Here is a 20805-nt window from a genome sequence, read left to right as displayed (position 1 = left end):
ATAGCTCTGGGGCGTTCATAAACATAATACAAAGGCCCATTTATTCGAATACAAAGGCTTCCTATAGTATATCGACCGCGACACCGGTGTCTCGTCTGAAATGGGCCTTAATCAGGGCATAGAAAGTTTAGTGTATACATTATTATTATGACATTAATGTAGATCGCATTAGGATATAATATAGGAGGCCATTGTATTCGAATAAAGGGGCCTTTGTATTATGTTTATGAACACCCCAGAGCTAATGAGTAGGGGGGCTGACAGGGCTCTAGCCCTGATACTCAACAACTACATTTTACGTCGAAAATATTTTCGAAAACAAAATTTGGAGAACGCCATTGTAGAGCGTCGTACTGCCTTTAGCCAAAGATCTTGGCCTAGGGGCCCGCTTCAGGATGTGGGGGGCATGACACAGCCGGTTGTTACAATCGGTCGTCTCATTATATGAAGTAGCAGAAACAGTACATACCCCAAAATCTATATAACATGCTGTTATATGGGTCCATGTGACAACATGAATCTCTTATCCCTATAAGGTCTTTCTGCGTAGGTACTCCAAGTCTCGTATCGATCGTATCTCGATCACCAAAAACGACGTTGCTATGTTAGTTATTGTTTTGCTAAACTGTAAACACTGGGCCAACGAGTATAGCATACTATCGACATGTTTGCATTTGAACCTTAAAATGGGTACTACGTGAATGTACATAACATAGTGTGTATGTCATTGATTTTTAAACTTGACAAAACTGTATTGACTCTTATAATATTTAACTATTGAGTCAGACTTTCTTTCATCTGGCCAGTATTTATTTACACCAATAATTTATTTGTCTAACAACAAAAAATAATTCAAGTGTTTACACGAAACTTAACAAATAAGTGTGATGAAATAAATTTAAAAAAAATCCTCTTAAAAATATTTGAAGATTTCTAATAAACAAATTTTATAAGTAGATGCTATTTACAACGACCAGATTTTAGACCTTCATTCGACAACGATTGGTCCAGACCGATGATGATGATATAATATATTATAAATACCCTTGTATTCATTAAAAAACACCAAATGCATTACTCAGGGGTAAAATATAAATAATAACAGTACTTGTCAACAAACAATTCAGTTACCTATACCCAATCATAGAACCCAATTTTATTATAGAACGGTATCAAGAATACAGACTGCCACTATACCTTGGTTTCATTGATCATGAGAAGGCATTTGATTCATTAAAAAAATCTTCTATTATCGATGCCTTAACAACCAAGGAATTTCCTCAATAACATTTATAGTAATGCAACAGCAAGTGTAAAACTTCATAAACCATCCTGTAGATTTCCAATTAGCAAGGGTGTCCGTCAAGGTGACACAATCTCACCCAAACTATTCACATCCACTCTAGAAGATATTATTTAGACGCATCGACTGGGCGAGAAGAGGAATCCTCATCAACGGAGAATACCTCAGTCACCTGCGCTTTGCAGACGACATTGTTGTCTTCGCGGAAACCCAAGAAGAACTTCAGGGCATGATGCAAGAGCTCGCAAATGAAAGCTTGAAAGTAGGTTTAAAGATTAATGTCTCAAAGACAAAAGTAATGATAAACCACTTCGCTGATCCAAAGGCGATATTCATCAAAGGCAATCAAATCGAGAGAACCAACAGCTATAAGAAAGGACCGCAGAAGGAACCAATGGATAAGAATGCAAACAAGAGTGAGAGATGTGATAGAGGTCACCAAATTGATGAAATGGCGGTGGGCCGGACACATTGCACGGCGAATGGACGGCCGCTGGACGAATTCAGTCATTCAGTGGTACCCGATGGGCACTAAGCGGCCACAGGGGCGCCCCAAAACCCGCTGGATTGACGAACTTTCAGGTTTGGTGGAAGTACGTGGCAGAGAAAAACAAGGAACCGAGAAGAGTGGAGAGAGCTGGGGAATGCCTTCATCCAGCAGTGGATCGATCCCGGCTGAAAATATATAAACCCAATCATATCTTTATATTTCAAATTATAGCTCGTTACTGATGGAGCAAATTATACAATATCAGAAGTAAATAAGTACTAGATTTTTACACTTAGTCACTGTTTTACGCAAAATTATTCGAATAAACTATTTTCAATTATTATTACAAAGTACCTACAGAATTAACCCGTTCACCAATGATTCAATTGAAGTAAATTACTTATTAATTGGGAGCTATTCAAATAGCATCTAGTCTAGTTGTATACCCAACATGTACCATGACGTAGTACGCGCTGTCCCGGTTTGTTGTAAATTAGTCAATACGGGTGTTATGTCGGTGAACAATGAGCAATTAAATCCATACAATATCTTTGTTACGTAGGCCGATGTGTTAACGCCAGTGACTTCCGTGGGGGTAGGCAGACTGAGCGTCGCTTGGGGGCGGCAGTTGCTCGAAGGGCGGCAAATCGAGGAGAATCATTTGGTGTAATATATTATAATATAGACATAACTAAACTTATTTTGTTTACATGCCTACGATAATATCATAGTAAAAATGGTGTGGAAAAAATAAATCTGTGTATTGCTAAATTTAATGGTATAAACCAAATGTGTGTAAAATATCAACCACATAGAACCTCAGACTCTGATAATTTGGGTATATTTATTCGCTTTTTATATCTAAATTTAATTTTGTATGTATTAGTGGTAAGTACCTATATATTTTGTTAGTAATATTCCCGTACATGAGATTTATTAGATATTAGAGTCATGAAAGGATGATAAAAAATACTGTATAAAAAATGGGGCAGCATTTTGGTTCATTCTACATTATGTTAGTTATCAACAACTCGATAGAATATACAAACACATAATCAGAGCGACCTATAGCCAACTAGTTAACTAATAGGCATCGGAGGGTATGGCTAATATATCTTTATGAAGACTTGAAATAGATTTGGAGGAATAAATAACGCCCGATAAAAAAGCGGCTCTCGTGGTGCAGGCGCTGGCCTTTCAATCGCGCACCATCATACGCTCTTTCATACGGAGCTCCGGGTTCAACTCCCAGCGTGGACACACTGTATTTATGTGATTTTCTCAAAGCCTGTGTGTTTGCGATTGTTTCACTTATATTACTAAATACACTACCTACATTTAAACTACACTATTGCCATTGGACATCTAGGCCCGTTGTACTGTTAAAAAGAATATAGGTACTTATATGTATAATATATATTTTATTTTTTTATTAAAAAAACTGCCAATGTAAAAAAATATGAGAATTACCAAAAATAATCTTTCTTAACCATAATACTGCGTTTATTTTGTGTAATAAATGTATTTTCCATAAAATTACGTAAGTACCTACTAAAATAGAATCATTTTACAATATGTAAATGACTGTAAAATAAAACAATGAAATGAATGTCTTCCGTAGTTTATTTGACATTTTAACATTTACTGACATAATATAAGATTATCGTTGGTACGTACATATACAATCAAAACGCAATCTCAATGCAAATTTATATAAACCAACCGCGCGGTAAATAAAGCAAATGAAAATGTGAGAGGAGGATAGACTTGGAAATAGGCACAGAAGACCTGGAAAGTTGGAAGAACGAGCAAAACTCCAGAATTGATAGAGTAGGATATTTCCCGAGAATATCTCAATCTGGAGATTCGGGATTTCCCGAAATGGTGAAATTTTGAATTCTCGAGATATCGAGAAAATTAAAAAAAAAAACTGTAAAAAATCCTAAAATCACTGTAAAAACAGACAAATTCCCAAAAAATATGATTTTTTTATTGAAGTAAGAAGCCAAATAAATAGAAGTAGGAAAACAAAAATAATTCAAAACATTACTTATTAAAATAGAATTTCAAAAAACACAGGCTGTCAATGGATGTGTCTGACAATCGCGTACGCTTTTAAGATACAAAATTCCCAAATTGCGCTAATTTTGAGTCGACGTTGGCTTAATTGTGTTAAATGCCCCGATCAGTCTTTGAACGTTTTGTGTTTTCTGTCCACTGTTTTCATACCATGTCCACTGTTGTTCAGAATCACGGGCATGGCATCAGCGTCAGAATCGGAAACTGCTAGGTCTTCTTAAACGCTTGTGGAAAAAAGACGGACCAGGACGCTTTGGCTTCTTTAATTAATTCTGTTTTGGAATACGTCTGGAAGAATACAGATTTCTCACGGTCACGACAGCTGTTTACCAGATCGTGCAAATATTTAAAGGTATATAACAAAGGGCTAGATCCACGATCTGTTGGTTTTCTTTTTTGGCTGGATAGGAACTCGTCTCCCAATTCAGTGTGCTGGTTCTCCAATTTTGTGAACAGAAATTTGAGAATAGAATCCGCTGCAACTTCAAAAAAAATCGCTTTTTCAATTAATATTTGATAATAAAGAAATCCCGAATCCCGAGAAATGATTCTCGAGATCCGGGAATTCCTGAAATTTTAAAAATTTTAATTCTCGAGATTCGGAATGGAAAAGCTTGAACATTAAACCCAACTCTAGTCGTAGATGAAAGAGAAGAATATAAAAAAAAAATTTCGTTCGAATGAAAGGTGGCAAGCTTTAAGCCATACAATATTATAATATTACAAGGCAGTTGTATTATTAGGTATACTGTGCAACGCGGCGACTTGCGGTCTTTCATTGCAATAATATTCTCGATTTTGATAATATCTCGATTCTCGAGAAATGAAAAAAAAACGAGAAATCACAAGATCTGTATAAGTGAGTAATATCGACTCTAGAAAGGAAAAAGAACGTAGCCCTCATTTTTTTCTAAATATGTTTCATTGAATAATAACGTTCTATACGACTAAATAAATGTTGTGCCTAAAGCTAAAGGATATAAGCTACAAACGAGGATTTATTATCTAAATTTAGCTGGCAATTTAAAAAAAAATGTAGTGGGAAAAACGACTTAACCATCATATTTGTTGGTTTTTCTTTAATTAACTCAATAATTTATGTCAGATTAGGGATATAAAAACCAAATCATTAATTATCATGTAGGTTCTTCACGGTTATGTCTATTTTGTATTTTAACTTTGATCAGAAACCATAAAATAAAAAGTTTTTGTTCCTCCTGTAAAATTTGATTTGTGTTGATTACACCCTTTTTCCTTTCTAAAGTCGATATATTTTACAATTCTATCCAATTATTTAGCTCATAAATGCACGTACCGTGTACATACCTACATATACGCTACTTACTTATGAATTTTGAAGTAGGTGTGTGTCTCACGTTGAACGAAATAAATAACCGTTCAGGCTTAGGATAATTCGGGGATACATGATGATACATGTGTATGAGCAGAGTACATAGACTGATTGTTGTCACATTGATTTGTTATATTATATATATTTTTTTTTAATTTTAGGGTAAAATTATAGCTAATTACGACAATTATTCGGTTTATTTTGCTAAGCAAATAATTGTATGCAATAATATATTACTGATATAATAAGCGAGGGATGAATACTAAATTGGAAAATCACACACAGGTAAATTACCCACTTTAGTTACACAAAATTTAATTAAGTAGATACATAGTTATATAAATTGTTATTGTGGTTGAAACTAATTTGCATCAGTTGGTGTTCGCAGAAAAAATCTGTTGACGATTCTGGAGCGTCGTCGCAGCAGCAAACAAACAGAGGTTCTACGTGTGGTGGAGTGCGGCGCCTTCTCAATGATCATTATAAAACGTGACCGCTGATCATTGCGGGGCACAGTGCCTGCCAGAGAGCGAAACCCCGCGGTCTGGTCGTCTGTCTTTTCTTCGTCAAAAACAAAACAAACCGGCATTTCCAGCTGAGGTAAGCTACTCCATTGCGACATCCACCACACTGATCATTCATTTAAATTTTTCATTTTCAAGTACCTATGTAACGTATAGGTATATTGTTGCTAGTAGTATGTTGTTGTAGTCAACCGGCAACCGGTAACCGGCGTAATAAATAATTATATACACTAGAATCATAGTGCAAAGTTTTATTAGTCAACTGTAATCATTCGATGGCCATAAAAAAACAACATCGTTTTATTTGATGTTTAACTTCGGAATAATTTTAATAAGAAGTGACTCAATTAAATACATTAAATTATATCGTACCTGCTAGGTATAATCGCATATTATTTAATCTAAAATTCAATAAATAATATACTTTCACAAGTATACCTACTTGCATACCGACAAAATCCATCTTGATCAAGTCACTACGGATGTATTCACATTGTTTTTTCGAAATAATATTATATATTTACTGTGGTATTGATAAAATATACGACATAACAAAATAATAACAGTGCATTGAGTATTTTGTTTCATCGCAGAATCTACTATGTACCTGATACCGTTTAATGTTCGAGTGTATCCTTTATACGTAACCCTGGAATTATAAAACATCGGCTACAGCCAATTTACTGTCCATGTGTTAAATTTTCTGTGAATAGTTCACATGTATATGTTCTACGCATAATGTTATAATAAGATTTACCATCGATGCATAAAAAAGTCCATAGAATAATTATATACCCCAGTGTGCCTTTTTTTAAATTTATGTAAGTTGTACCCAAGTGACTTTTAAACTTTCACTAGTTACACTCTATGTAGGAGTCTAGACGTAGTTGTTATCTGTATTTAAAAACAATAGTATACTATTTAATTAAAAAAATATGATAGAATTTAAAAATAGTTTGATATGGTAAGTGAACCACACATTTTTTTTTATTAGATTAACGAATTTGACAATTTTTCGTGGGCTTTATGGGAATCATAATATATTATGAAAATATCTTTAAGCAAACGATTTCCAACCTATTTATTTATGGATTAGACTGCGTTTGCGTTTATATTAGAAAACTGTTTCTCATAAATATTGTTCATAGAAAAATATATATTTTTATAGATATATTAAAATAAAATCGAAATATACGAAATCAGATAAATAAGACGATTAAACTTGATCTTTCAGATTTGTCGAGTCAAAATTCTGTCAACGTGTCGTATCAAATGTACTTGATATGATATTAATAATATCTTCTTATGATATGAATAATTTAAATAAATTAAAATGATTTTTTTAAATAAACCTGTTGTAAGAATCATTTACTTAATTTGAATAAACAATCAAACTGGTTATTATTTTAATAGTGATTGAATTATTGATATGTTTATTCACTGGATTAGGTACCAAAGTTTAAAATATAATATGAATGATGTATATTATATTAATATATTACACAAACGAGTACCTATATTCAATACATAATATGTATTATAGTTCAAAAATGTATAATTCCAAAATTATTGAAATATTCTAAATTATCCAAAAAATCTTCAGGTACACAACCGATTTTTAATTAGTGGCTCTTTCATTTGATGAACATTTTCAAACGTCACTACGTATGTATACGACGCAGAAGTTAACCTACATCTACAATATTATACTATACATTACAATATACAAAAGTGTCGGCAGTTATCACCTACTGGAAATCGATCTTGTAACAGGGTGCTTCACATCATAATTACAACAATTTAAAAAAAATCAATAATGTACCTATGTACGGTTTCACTATAGTTTCACTTATTACTCAATTGGAATAATTTTGCAAATAACTTTCTATCAATAATATGTAAATAGTACTTTCTTGCATGCTATAATTATAACTAGGTAATTCTGTAATACATGTAGACACCTAGTATTAATTTGGATAACCAATGTAACGTTTTGAAATAAATCGCAAATAGCAGTTACATGTACCTACAATAATTAAACATTAGTATCAACAAATCATTTCAAAATTATTGTTTTGGTTAGCAGGTAAACAAAATATAATAATATTATTATGTTACCTGGAATGAAGTTAAAAACAATACACTAAACAGTATCTTACAGCAGGTTACTTATAAGGGTTTAATCCTCTTTCAGTTGAAAAATTATTTTTGTAGTAAAACTTAATACATAATTAAATCGTGTTTACTATAATTATAGCGATGTTATTTATTGAAAATGTATGTAGAAAACAGACAGATAAAAAATTAACTGCATATCCGTATTTTTGCAATCCTGGTAACCTTGCCGTTAACATTGAACCGTCTTTAATGCAAGCATGTAATTTTGTATTCATCTGAAAAAAAAGACATTGAACAAAACCTTCTCTAACTCTGGTTTTGTAGAACAGTAATAAATCTGATAAACCGTTATTTTAAAGGTCGAAGGCTATCACCGGGCACCGTAAATTCACAATTAAACGATAGCCCGACATATATAGAAAAGTTATATTTATATTGATACTATATTATTATGTTTTTGTTTAATTTGACAAGGTAAAAAATAATGTACATGTCTGTTTACATTTGCAGTAAGCGCAACCTGCAATAACTATTATTTATATCGTGGAAACGGTGAAAGTATAAAAAGCACAATTTGTAATATTGTGTTCATTAAAGGTCATCTCGGTTTCATCGTCCTTATTTAAATGCCACGAAGGAGCGACAGGTGGCAGATTATGAAATCTGCTGGATATCATCCAACTCAGTCTAACACTTATATTTTACTTTTACACATAGGTAGAGCTGAGAAGCAAACATAATTGAAATAATAAACGAAATTGAAACTTTATTCACTCCATCTGATCATAAAATCAATTTTTACCAGGTGTGAATTTATTATATATTTAAAAAAAGTCATCTGTACTGAGTTGTAAAATAAAAACTTTTATAGGTTATCTAGTCATTCATTGAATTCAACGGATAAATCACAATGAAGTTTACTATGGATATAATATAAACTCATTCTGGTAATTCGAAAAAAATACATAGTAACCGATATGTCATCCATGTAGTAGATTGACATTTTCACCCCTAAGCGGAGAATATGGATCCACACTGAGTAAAAGTTATGTTAAATGACTTAGTACCTATTGGCTCACTGCCCTGAATTAAGCACACATTGAAAAATTATCGTGTATGTTTACCAGACCCGGGATCAAACCCGCTCCAACAGCTTCAGAGACTAACACTAATAATTACATCATCATTGGGCACTTTTGTGGCTCATATAGCAATATAAATTATTATATGACCGCGTCTTATTGTGCCCATTTCTTTTAATAGATAAACATAATACATCAAACAGACAATAACAATTATACTATTTTTGTTAAAAACTACAATGTAATCATAATCAATATTAAATGTAGCTATATAATATACAAATCATCTCAGAAACTATTGAAGGTAATATGAGATTAATGTAATATACTACCATACATATTTTTATTAAGTCGCGTAACGAGACCAAACGATGGACACAAATCACAACTATTGTAGTATATACATGTTATTATCTGCACAGTAAATCAGTTACCATATTATTGTATGAATGTCAATGAAACATTGCACCAAGCGCAGACAACTTTGATAAAATCATTAGAAGTTTGACGATATTAAAATAAATGAAATCAAATAAGAAGAATAGATTTTACTTTCAGCAATATATTATAATAATATTATGTATTTATTTAAAAAATCTATGCTTATTTTTGTGAAGTGTGAAAGTTCTGTCGAAGTGAAAAAATGGCATCAGACGAGCAGCTTCGAAAGCCGTTTTCTCGCTTATTTTTTTTAATAATGGCATTAATTTATACATAACTTCAAGTAAATAGCGTTTTTATCCTTGGGAGAAACTTGCGTAAACATCATTGAGCTTCTTAAAAATCACTCCATTTCATTACACTAATTAGGTATATATTTTTATAATACCAAAGCATGATTTGCATACATCTCAACAACGGAAGAGTATATGTCTTTGACCGTTCAAATGTCATAAACATCCTACGCATAATGATTGCTTTATAATAATTATTGACCTAAGAATTACCTAACCGAAAAAAAATATTTTTTTAAAAACGGTAAATGTTCAAACACGCGCGTTAACATGATCTTACTCACTACTTCATTTATCGTTTGTCAATTTATGGCTACGGCCGTATGTTGTAGCTTAGCCACTGGGAAATGCCAATAGAAATGGCGTATTTCAAAAACATACCTACTACCTTATTCTTAGGTCAATAATTATTATAAAGCAAACATTATTCGTAGGATGTTTATCACATTTAAATGGTGAAAGACATAGCTAATAATCAGTATCTTTAGAATTATCTTCAAATAATGTGTTAATCGTGCCCATTTTTTTATTAATAAAAATAAAATGCCTAATTTTTGTCAAATTTGGGATCACAAAGTTTATTAAATATATTTTTTTATCGTAAATGTGTCACTAGATAATGTTAATATTAATTTTACTAATGGTTTTGTAAATGCGTTTAAAAATTAATAAAAATACTTTATGCAGTCATCAAATGTTTAAAATAAATATAAAGGATAATAAGGCTTCGAAATTAAGTAAATAGATTATCTACAACGTTTAAGGAATGTTCAGGATCATGCTTTGAAAATAGCATACAATCTCCATTTTGACCTACGCGGCGCACGTCCCCCCTTAATGATTTAACCCATCCGCATATTACGTAGGTAACGTAAATTTATCATCCGTTTCCTATAAACACGTACCGTACATTTTGGCGCATTTACAATAGACCCTTAGAGAAGTCTTTGAATTTGGAATACATGGGGGGGGGGGTTATGTGTATATTTAAATTATGCAGGAAACTTCAACAGAATACGAAGAGTTTAATGATATTTATATTATAAAATATAATATTATGCTCAATTATGTATAAAATACGTACCTGAATAAAGTGAGTACGTTTTTCTATTATTTTTTATGTGGCCTTTTTAAGCACAATAAAAATTTTACACTCCCCTCTTTTTTATTAATATTTTAAAATATAATATCATGTTGCCATGGAGATTAAATATTGCAATCCAGTGGTCCACAACAATTTTTGGTATTCAGGAACCCTTATGATATTTCGGAAGATCACCGAGAGCCCATGACTAATCGAAACATATTCGGTTTGACAACATTCTCACTTTACGTCTGGTTTATTGATTGATTACAGACGAGCATTGTGTTAATTATGGTAAACATACAAATTTGTGATTTTGTATTGTCTTTATAAAGTTGTTCAAAAGTTATCATCACGCGATTGTATAAATAAGCTACATATTTAAAATGTTTGTTTTGTAAGTTTCGCAAAATTCTGGTTGGGAATTACTTCTCCAATCATTGTAATAAAAATAATATTATGATAAGTACCATTGACATCATAATTACCGCTGTTCTATTTATGTGGATTTTCCACGAACTCGTTCGTCCAGTAAGTGTGATTTTTTTTCCTGCAAAGCAATTTGGTTTAAATTTTGTTTGCTTATCACGTGCTTCTGAATAATTCGACATCAAGTCACGGCCATTTTTATGCAGAACATTTTTTTACGGACAGCAAACAATGAGTTTGATACGCAACACGTATTTTTGACAGTTTATTATGAATGCATTATAAATAAACAAAAATAGTTTGAATTAAATTATAACTGCGTACAGATTTGTGCGCATTATAACCGAATATCCTCTTCATTCATTTTTTTTTATTGAATACATACTTTTACAAAAGTGTATTGTTTCAGTATTTTATAGTACGCTCGTTAAAATTAAATTTACACAAAACATAAAAGTAAGTACAATAATAATTATAGTAACCAATTGGAAAATGTTATTGTACTTATGTGTTTCCTAATCAACAGTAATATAAAAACTACATGTGAGTAAAAATGGTTCAACTGAGTCATTCACTCAAATCCATTCAAAGACGAAACACTTCATTTTGTTATTTTTAATAAATTCTTGTAATTTTTTCATTTTCAGAAAATGACGCGATTCTTTTTTCTGTGTGCTTTGGCACTGATACACACATCTCAAGGAGCCCAAATGAAAGAAGAATTTGTGTGGAACCTCGTCGACTACACATGGCCGACCGCTGACTTCAAGGCAAATGCCATAAAGACAGGAGCTTTCGTCCCGGAAAACAATTTACCCCTCGGCCTTGCCCTGTGGAAAGACAAACTCTTCATCAGCGTGCCAAGGTGGAAGTCTGGAGTAGCATCTTCTCTCAACTACGTTAAGCTCGGCTCCGATAAAGCGGCTCCTCTTATTCCATACCCGTCTTGGGAAGCTAATTATATTCCTGTTGAAGATGGAAGCGCTCCATCAGTTGCCTCAACTGGAGGAAGGGCCAACGCTCCGAAAGCTGAAGGAACTGGACACGCTCTGAAGGACAACTCTACCATCATTTCTGTATTCAGAATGTCCGTCGACAAGTGCGACAGGTTGTGGGTTATGGATACTGGCCTTGCTGATATTCTTGGTAAGTCATAAAACCTTATTACGTATACTTATATATATGTTTTCATTTTTTCCGACTATACCCGATCCTAATATGATCATTTATGAGCCTCCACAAAGTGGAGATTTGTATTAACATTTTTTTGTTTTTTTTTTACGAGAAATGGGTGTCAGCCACTTGCTCAACATATTAGGTCCATACTCTGACTCATACACAAATTGAAAAACAATATGTGTACTTGCCAGACCCAGGATTCAAACCTGGTACCCACGACGGTATCGTTGCAGCATTGGTTTAAAGAAATATTATTTTCCACCAACAATTTACATGGCTTTTACAAGTATTTTTCAAAAGATTTTAATCATAATAAGTGATATGAAAAAGTATAAACGTAATAATCAAAAAATATTTAAAATTTTAATACGATTGTCTTGAGATTTTAAAACGATCTATTTATAATATTTTTTTTCACATGATTTCGTTTTCTAAGAATCTTCAAAATACAATAATTATATAAACGTATATTATAATAGTAAATGTGTGTTTATAACACTCAACTATTGCTTTGCTTCCAGGTGCTCCCAAACAGATTGCTAAACCGTCTCTGGTCATATTCGACTTGAAGACAGACAAGCTTCTCAAGAGGTACTTCTTCAAGGATGATGACCTTAAGGAACACTCTTTCTTGGCTAACGTGGTAAGTGAAACAAACTTTTATTAACCAATATTCTTGGTTATTCATTAATTCATATATTATTTAATTTTTTACTATTCCATGAAGTATACAATATTTCCACGAATGAACAGAAAACTAGGTAGTTCCAATTACGTGCATGAATCGAGTTAGATTGAACGCAAACAGTAACCTATTGACCGAATGTGTATTTTCAATTATTATTCTTGGTTCTTAAAATCACGATCGACCTATATTCGAGCATATACCTACAGTTTTGTTTTACTATACCTGATTACCTAACAAACACAAAAAATGCGCTTATTATCGCTTCGTATTTTCAATTACTTGTGTATTTTTATGAGAAACAACAAGATATTAATGAAATTCGCTGCTATTTGGCGAATAGTAGGGATTGCCATCACGCTAGATTTCTTGGTACCTAAACCTAAAGAGATTGAAAATATTTCAAACCAGGAATTTAGGTTCATTGTCTGTCGTTTTTATCAGGGCTCGAAATGGACCGGAGCGCCGTTCCGGTTCATAAAATCCCCAAAATTATCGCTCCGTCTCGTGAAAAAATAATTTGACCGTCTGAGCTAGACAGGCCATGTAACAAAAAATCTAACACACTTTTTTGGAAAATACACATACAATTAGATAACTACCTATGTTAATATTTTCGTAAAATTATCGAGCGCTCCGGTTCGTAAAATTTTCCATTTCGAGCGCTGTTTTATCAACTAATGAATTGTCTTTGGTTTATAAATAATACCGTATTATGTAATTCTCGGAAAAATACAACTGTCATCCCCAAATAATTTTCACATGATTACTTGATCGGAAATTATATACTTACATAATAAAATTATAAAACTTCATTATAGATCATCAATCAAAAGAGTAATACTGATTGTTAAATTTCTAATGTATTATTATATCCATATTAATATCAGTACCAGACACTAAAAATTCTGCTAAATTTCACTCGTTTTTGCCTAATTCCGGGATTAAAAAAACACCTGTAATCCCCGGTTTTAATATTTTGTTCGGTATTTAAATTCTTAGCACATAAAGATTAGAACATACCATTCCCACCAATTCATCACGCCAAGCACACCATTAAATAAGTAGATAATTATTATTATGACTATTTTATTCTTACTCATTTCATATGGACAGAGCATGCAGTAGGGATTCCAATCCCGGGATCCCAAATTTAAAATTTTTCATGGAAAATCAAGTAAAAACGAAAATATAACAGAAAAAATACTTTTAATAACATATAACTACATTAGAAATAAACTGAGTTTGAATGAAGTTTGATTTATTAGCAACGTGTTGCCACATAAATTAATAAAAATGAGAAAGATTGGAAAAAAACAATGCTTCGCACTTTTAACAAAGTGATTCCTCCATGATCTCATACGTAATTAGATTTATGAAGTGGAAGCATTAAACCTATGTATTTCCAAGATTGAACGTACACAATAAATGTCTTAAATAGTATAAATTATTCTAGATTTATTTTTGACCGATTTTATCAACAGTATTTGTATATATATAAATTTAATATTAACTATTGAAAAAATGCCAATCCCGGGATCGTCAAATTGTAATCCCGAAATCCCGGGATCAAGATTTTGGCTCGAGATTGGATTCCCTAATGTGCAAAGTAAATATTATTGGATTTAATCGATAGATTTGTTGTTATGAAATATCTACATTTACTACCTTTTTATGATAGTATAGATACAATAAAATATAATATTATGCTGAATTAATTTCCCATTATAAATAAAGGGCATAGACAATAAATTTAAAATCATCACGATACACGATTCACAGTAGCAGAGTACCCGAAATGACCTGCTGTCAGTACAAATAAATATCTACAGACTGCATCAGTTGTATTATGCTGTTCACGATCAGCGCACCTGTCGTCCTTGGAGCTTTGCGAAAGATCCAAGACTATTAATATTAAATATATGAATTTACAACGGAATTGTTTTCTTAAATCTTCTGAGGCGTAAAGTTGACAATAGCATTGTTGGCAGATGTGCGATAATTTTAAACAACCAAATAATGTATAATAATAGTACCTAAATTCAAAATCAAAATAGGCGCCATTAAAGCGCCAAGACTTCCGTGAAAATGCATTCCATTGTTTGTCTGGGGTTTTTAAATCTCACAGACTTATAAAAACAACTTACACATAATTTTAGCATTGTAATGGAACAATGATTGTTATTATTTTTATCTCATTATAAAAGCAGTAAAATCGACAGTTTTATTTTGAGATTAAATCTTATTTCCAATGTTTATACTGATTGGTTGATATACTTATTACGATATGCCTGGTTTACCATAAGAAACATTAAACAAAATAAAACAGAGGCAATAAATGCGTTTAACATATTATTTTAGTTCATTACTAGCACCTTTATTATGGAACTTACTAGATTATGAGTTGCTAGGCTATTTTATTTTGTAGTGTTCATGCGAGGTATGTCTTTGAAACTGGTTCTATCTTCAACTTCCTTTCTGAGTCCATTGGACATGCTATATATTCGCATCTGTTACGATACTTATTATCTTCACTGTTTGATTCGCCGCCATAAAGCTGTGTACACACCTGCAAGCTGCAGCAGAGGCGCGGTATTGCAAGCCTCGAATCATTTTGTGTTCGTCGAAAATTTAGGCATATTCCACACATGTGAATACGTCGCGAATTCTTTTGAAATACTTGCTCGGCTCGGCTCATGCTAACATGTCATTAGGAAGCTTTTAGTTTTCATTGCATGGTAACCTCAGTCTTAGGTATCAATTCCTGAAACATTTTCAGGCATAACTGGTGATACTTCACAACCAAATGTTGGGTCTCATGACACGGATTGGTTCTAAGGGGTTTACGTTTGTAATTGCACCTTGGGAATAACTTCCAGTGATACTCCCAGTACAACTTTGAAAGGCGGTCATCGTTTGTTAAGCAACGAACAGTTTGAGGGCATGGTGGTGATGGTTAAGTATTATATGACTGGGATTCAAAGCTTTACGTATTCACTTTTTTCGAATGCTACAATCATGTCCATAAAAATGAGGCAAAATATCCAACTCCTAGAATTATTATGTGTATCATGTATGAATAACTTAATGTTCCAGATTGTAGACTCTACGGCCAATTCTTGTGACAACGCTTACGCTTACGTCCCTGATCTTGGAGGCAGCGGTATCATCGTTTACAGTCTGAAGGACGACGAGTCCTGGAGAGTGAGCCATCACTACTTCCACTTCGACCCTATTGCCGGGCAGTACAACGTCGGCGGCATCAAGTTCGAATGGACCGATGGTGTCTTCAGCGTCGCCCCAGCCAAGATTCAGAGCGATGGGTAAGCAATTTTGTACTCCTTAGTCCGTAGGTATACCTATATATATATGCGCATTTATGGTAAACATTTTGAATTCAAATGTTGAGTGTTTGTATTTTATAGTATTTTATATCGCGTTGATTTGCCGAGTTGAGTTTAATATGTCGGTGGTTTAATTCATAGATGTTGTATCTACATAAACTAAGTTTTGAGAAAAATGAATTTGAAAGGTTCGAATCGATTGAAAGTTCAAGGCGAAAATACCTAATATATATTTCAATGAGACAAAATGTCTTCAAATACCTTTTAACCGACTAACCCATTGATATAACAATAACGGTGTTAACTATTAATATAAGCGGAAAAACATTGTAAGTTGTAGGTACGTATTAATTAAAATATAATACAATATACCTATTGTACTTATGTATTTCACATATTTATTCACTATCGGTAAATAATAACAGCAGTAGAGTTTCGTCTGCTTATCAATACATTCTTAACTGAAAGATTGAAAGTTTAGAAAATCCTGCTTAGCAAACGAAACCGGATCCTGGTCTTAATTAAACTATGTTAAATAAGTACCATACTCTAGGTACATTATGTTCTATTTTTATAAATTTATTATCCAAAAAAATACGTTGATACTGCCCAGGCATCCGGGAATTTGACTTTTGCGAAAATTCTTACATTATACCAATTATTGTAGTAGATATTTGGTATCTGCATTTTCTATAAATATTACAACAACAATATATATATTTACGTAGGTACCTAACTGATAATAATTCATATTGATGACACAATTTCCTTTTTAATTTTCAGACATCGTCCAGTTTATTTCCACGCCTTCTCAGCTACAAAGGAATTTGAAGTTTCTAGCGCGATTCTGCAAAACAAGACACTTGCAACAAGCTCAGACAACTTCCATGACTTTAAGGTACCTACCCATAGAAACTCCGAACAACATTTTAATTTATCACAAACGGAAAGATGCAAAATAAAACCAAAATTAATGTATGTGGTATGTTTTCCCTGTATACCGCTGCTTTGAACCAGGATGGAGTGCTAATAAGCTCAATCCAGTCACTGAGATTTTTAAACCAGAGCTTTTTTGCCATGGCCTCGCTAACTGGAAATGTGATATACATATGCTCAATTGCAAACGTTACATTATAATATGTGTCTTGATTTATCTGTAAGTCTGTCTGTAACGCAGCACAGACACACACGCACACACTCTCTACCTGCACCTGAGCAGTCGCATTGGCGTAATCGGGCCTGCGTGGTAGCTCTCTTGTGCGATTGTCACTCTGGATGAAAATCATATCATTTGTTTGAATTAAATTATTCTATATATTTTTTTCTTCTTTGTAGCTTCTTGGAGAACGTGGACCTAACACACAGTCTTCAGCCAATTTCTATGATGAGAAATCAGACGTCTTATTCTATACTCAGGTATTTATTGATACATATTTATTGTATATTTTAATTATTGATTGTTATTTTATTAAATCCATATATTACAATATTCCTAGCCTTTCAAATAATTATGGGAGCGAAAAATATATTAGAACACATTCTATTGAAATTTATTCGGCAGGAAATTATAGAAATATAATGGAAAAAAAATGAAAGTTGTGGAAATATTTGATTTTACGTGTATTTCGTTACTCTATTGACTATTCTTTCTCTTCTGGTTAGATCCAAAACCTAAACGAATATCCAAGAATGATAATTGATAGGTAAATAATTATTACAAAATATATTTGCCTTCATTCAGCAGTGGATAGATTCAGGCTGATGGTGGTGATGATATTTTTACTTATATTGTAAGCAATACTATAAGGAATTGAAATAATATTGATATTATCGGAAGTGCATGCCAACATGATTTTCAATGAATTTTGTACATTTTCATAATAGTTAATTTTAGTGCGCCAAATTTTGCCTCTCAGCATCCAACTATAACAAGTATGCAACTGACAAAAAAACGTTGGTATTTATGTGTATTTGACAATCGTTTGTTACATAAATAGTTGTGTATCAACGTATATATAATATATGCGATATTTAGGAATATTATATAGATGCTGAAGATACCGAAAGAATAAACTTGTGTCACTGATCTGTATTGAAAAGTACAAACCTCTTATAAATTAAATCTTTACTATATTATTTATTTAGCTTTAATCACCTTAATTCCAGAAACAGTTTGATTTATTAATTTGGAAATAGGTAATAAGTAATCAAATATGTTTTATGTTTCCATAGGTAAACCGTGATGGAGTAGCCTGCTGGAACCCCAAAAAGCCTCTGACTCCTGAAAACACAGCCCTTATCCTCAGCGACCCAGTCAAATTGGAGTTCCCTAACGATTTGAAGGTGAGAACAAAGACAATAGTCGGTTTTTTGTTAATTTAATTTTTACAAGTTTTGAAAAATCTACAGAAAAAATTTTTATTAAAATCATTTAATTTTTTGTTTAGTTAGGTTTTAATTTTGAAAAACCTCAAAAAGTGGGACTCAAACCTTACGTTTTTCACTGTGTGAGTGAGTGCTCGTATCTTTAGAACTAACGATCCACCTGCGAATTATATATCATATTTACTCAATCCGAGATGCATCAAATTTCGCAAAAGTAAAGCGAGCAGCTTCTGTATTAAGCTCGTGATTAATTTATGGCTAGTTCAAGAGATGGGCACTTAGAGGAGTTTTCAATAAAGCTCAATTTTGTCTATTGCATGCACAATATTGCAATATTGTTGGAGACAGATCTGAGGAGGCGAGGATTCACACTGGATCAGTGCCAGAAGAAGAAGATTGAAATAAAGACTAAATCATTCTGTAATAATATTGTCATATATTTTTTCAGGTTTCTGACGATAAAGTGTGGGTGCTCTCTGACAGACTCCCGAAATTTATCTTCAAGGGGTTGGATAAAAATGAAATCAACTTCAGAATCTGCACAGTGGCCGTTCAGGAAGCTATCGCCGGAACAGTCTGTGCTTAAACAAATAAAATGTGATTTTTAGTTCGTATAAAGATGTGACGGTGTTTATTTTTTACACAATAAAAGTATTTTTACATTATCATTCAGTGTTTTGATCATTTTAAGTAATGAAAACATTTAGAAAACGGTTTGAAAAAGAAATGTAGTTATATTACCAACTGTTTAATGGGATTTTAAACAAACTCCCTTATATTATCTACATGTGGCACAGTCCAAATTATAGAAACCAGCATAAAGTTTGCAATTTAATGGAAATTCAAAATACTTCAATTGAAATAACTGCAATGTTCAATAAATTTTGATCCTGAATTTAAAGATTGGTTAATAAGTAGAGAATATGCATGGGCTTACAAATAATCACAGTATTGGGTAATAAAAACATTTTGTAAATTCACCAAGAGATGATCTAGAATGAATGATACAGAATAAATTTTTCGTGACTTTTGATGATAGTGGAAATCTCTTCAAACTGGTTAGAAGTTCTTAGTTTATAAAACTAATAATGGAATTGACAGAGTACTATTTTTATTCAATATTTAAGATACACTTGGATCATTTATTATATAAAATACATTTTTTGATAAGCCCTAGAAACAAACAAATTTTAAAAAATCCTGGAAAAGAGTAAATACGTGACGACGTTAATAAGTATATTTTAGGCGTGCATTCACATGAATTACATAAAAAGAAATACATATTATATTTGAGAAATTGACGATACGGATCGAAATTGAAAAGTGAATATTAAAATTGATCCCATACCCAATCAAAATTAGTGGAAGAATCCAATTCAATCTGTATTCAAAATGTATACAAAGAAATTCTGTATTTCAATAGTAGATCGACAATGTAGGTATGTCAATTGCTGTGAATTTAATTTGGTACTATTTTCATCGCCAAGAAAGACACATGGGCCTCCATAGCATAGAAAGAAGTTATACCAAAATTATTTTTATGAAGAATGGTAGTTCGCCACATGTACGTACGAAATGTACATTGCACGAGGGTGGCCGAAATGAGAGAACAGTCAAAAAATACTTTTCATTGTAAAATATGAAATCGTCACTTAGAAAAAATCAAAGCTTAGTGACTGCTGCTTTTCACAAAGATATTCTTATAGCCAAACAAAATCATCAAAATATCAGCTGCGAAAATACTGTTATCGAAAGGAATGCACTAAACGTAATACTCGTAATACACATGTTTTAACTAAATCGTTTCACAGCTAATATTGCTATATCCCTTAGACCAGTACTTCTCAAACTGGGGGGCGCGGACTCCCAGGGGGCCCTGGAACTCCTGCCAGGGAGCCGCGAAATATTTCAGTATTTTAGAAAATATATAAAAACGTGATCACTTGACGTATAATATTTCCCAAACTTAAATGAAGACCAAAGTCCAATTGGAGAAGAACACCATTTGCTAAATTCTT

The 20805-nt window shown here is 32.5% G+C and overlaps 1 protein-coding gene across 1 annotated transcript; it reads left to right on the top strand.

Moving 5' to 3' along the window:
• The first annotated feature begins 5735 nt into the window (after positions 1-5735).
• On the top strand, positions 5736-19452 carry LOC147067736 (protein yellow-like). The gene is made up of 8 exons (XM_085953147.1): positions 5736-5823; positions 11842-12340; positions 12895-13016; positions 16155-16381; positions 17186-17300; positions 17738-17818; positions 18635-18745; positions 19236-19452. The coding sequence occupies exons 2-8, from the start codon at positions 11845-11847 to the stop codon at positions 19371-19373; spliced, it is 1290 nt and encodes a 429-aa protein (XP_085809273.1). The 5' UTR covers positions 5736-5823; positions 11842-11844; the 3' UTR covers positions 19374-19452.
• The last annotated feature ends 1353 nt before the right edge of the window (positions 19453-20805 follow it).

The sequence above is a fragment of the Rhyacophila brunnea genome, unplaced genomic scaffold, assembly GCF_057557595.1.
Source record: "Rhyacophila brunnea isolate RB1 unplaced genomic scaffold, BYU_Rbru_1.0 scaffold_3, whole genome shotgun sequence".
NCBI classification, from domain to species: Eukaryota; Metazoa; Arthropoda; class Insecta; order Trichoptera; family Rhyacophilidae; genus Rhyacophila; species Rhyacophila brunnea.
Note: the sequence above shows the minus strand (reverse complement) of the source record. Positions and strands in the feature narration are given on the sequence as shown.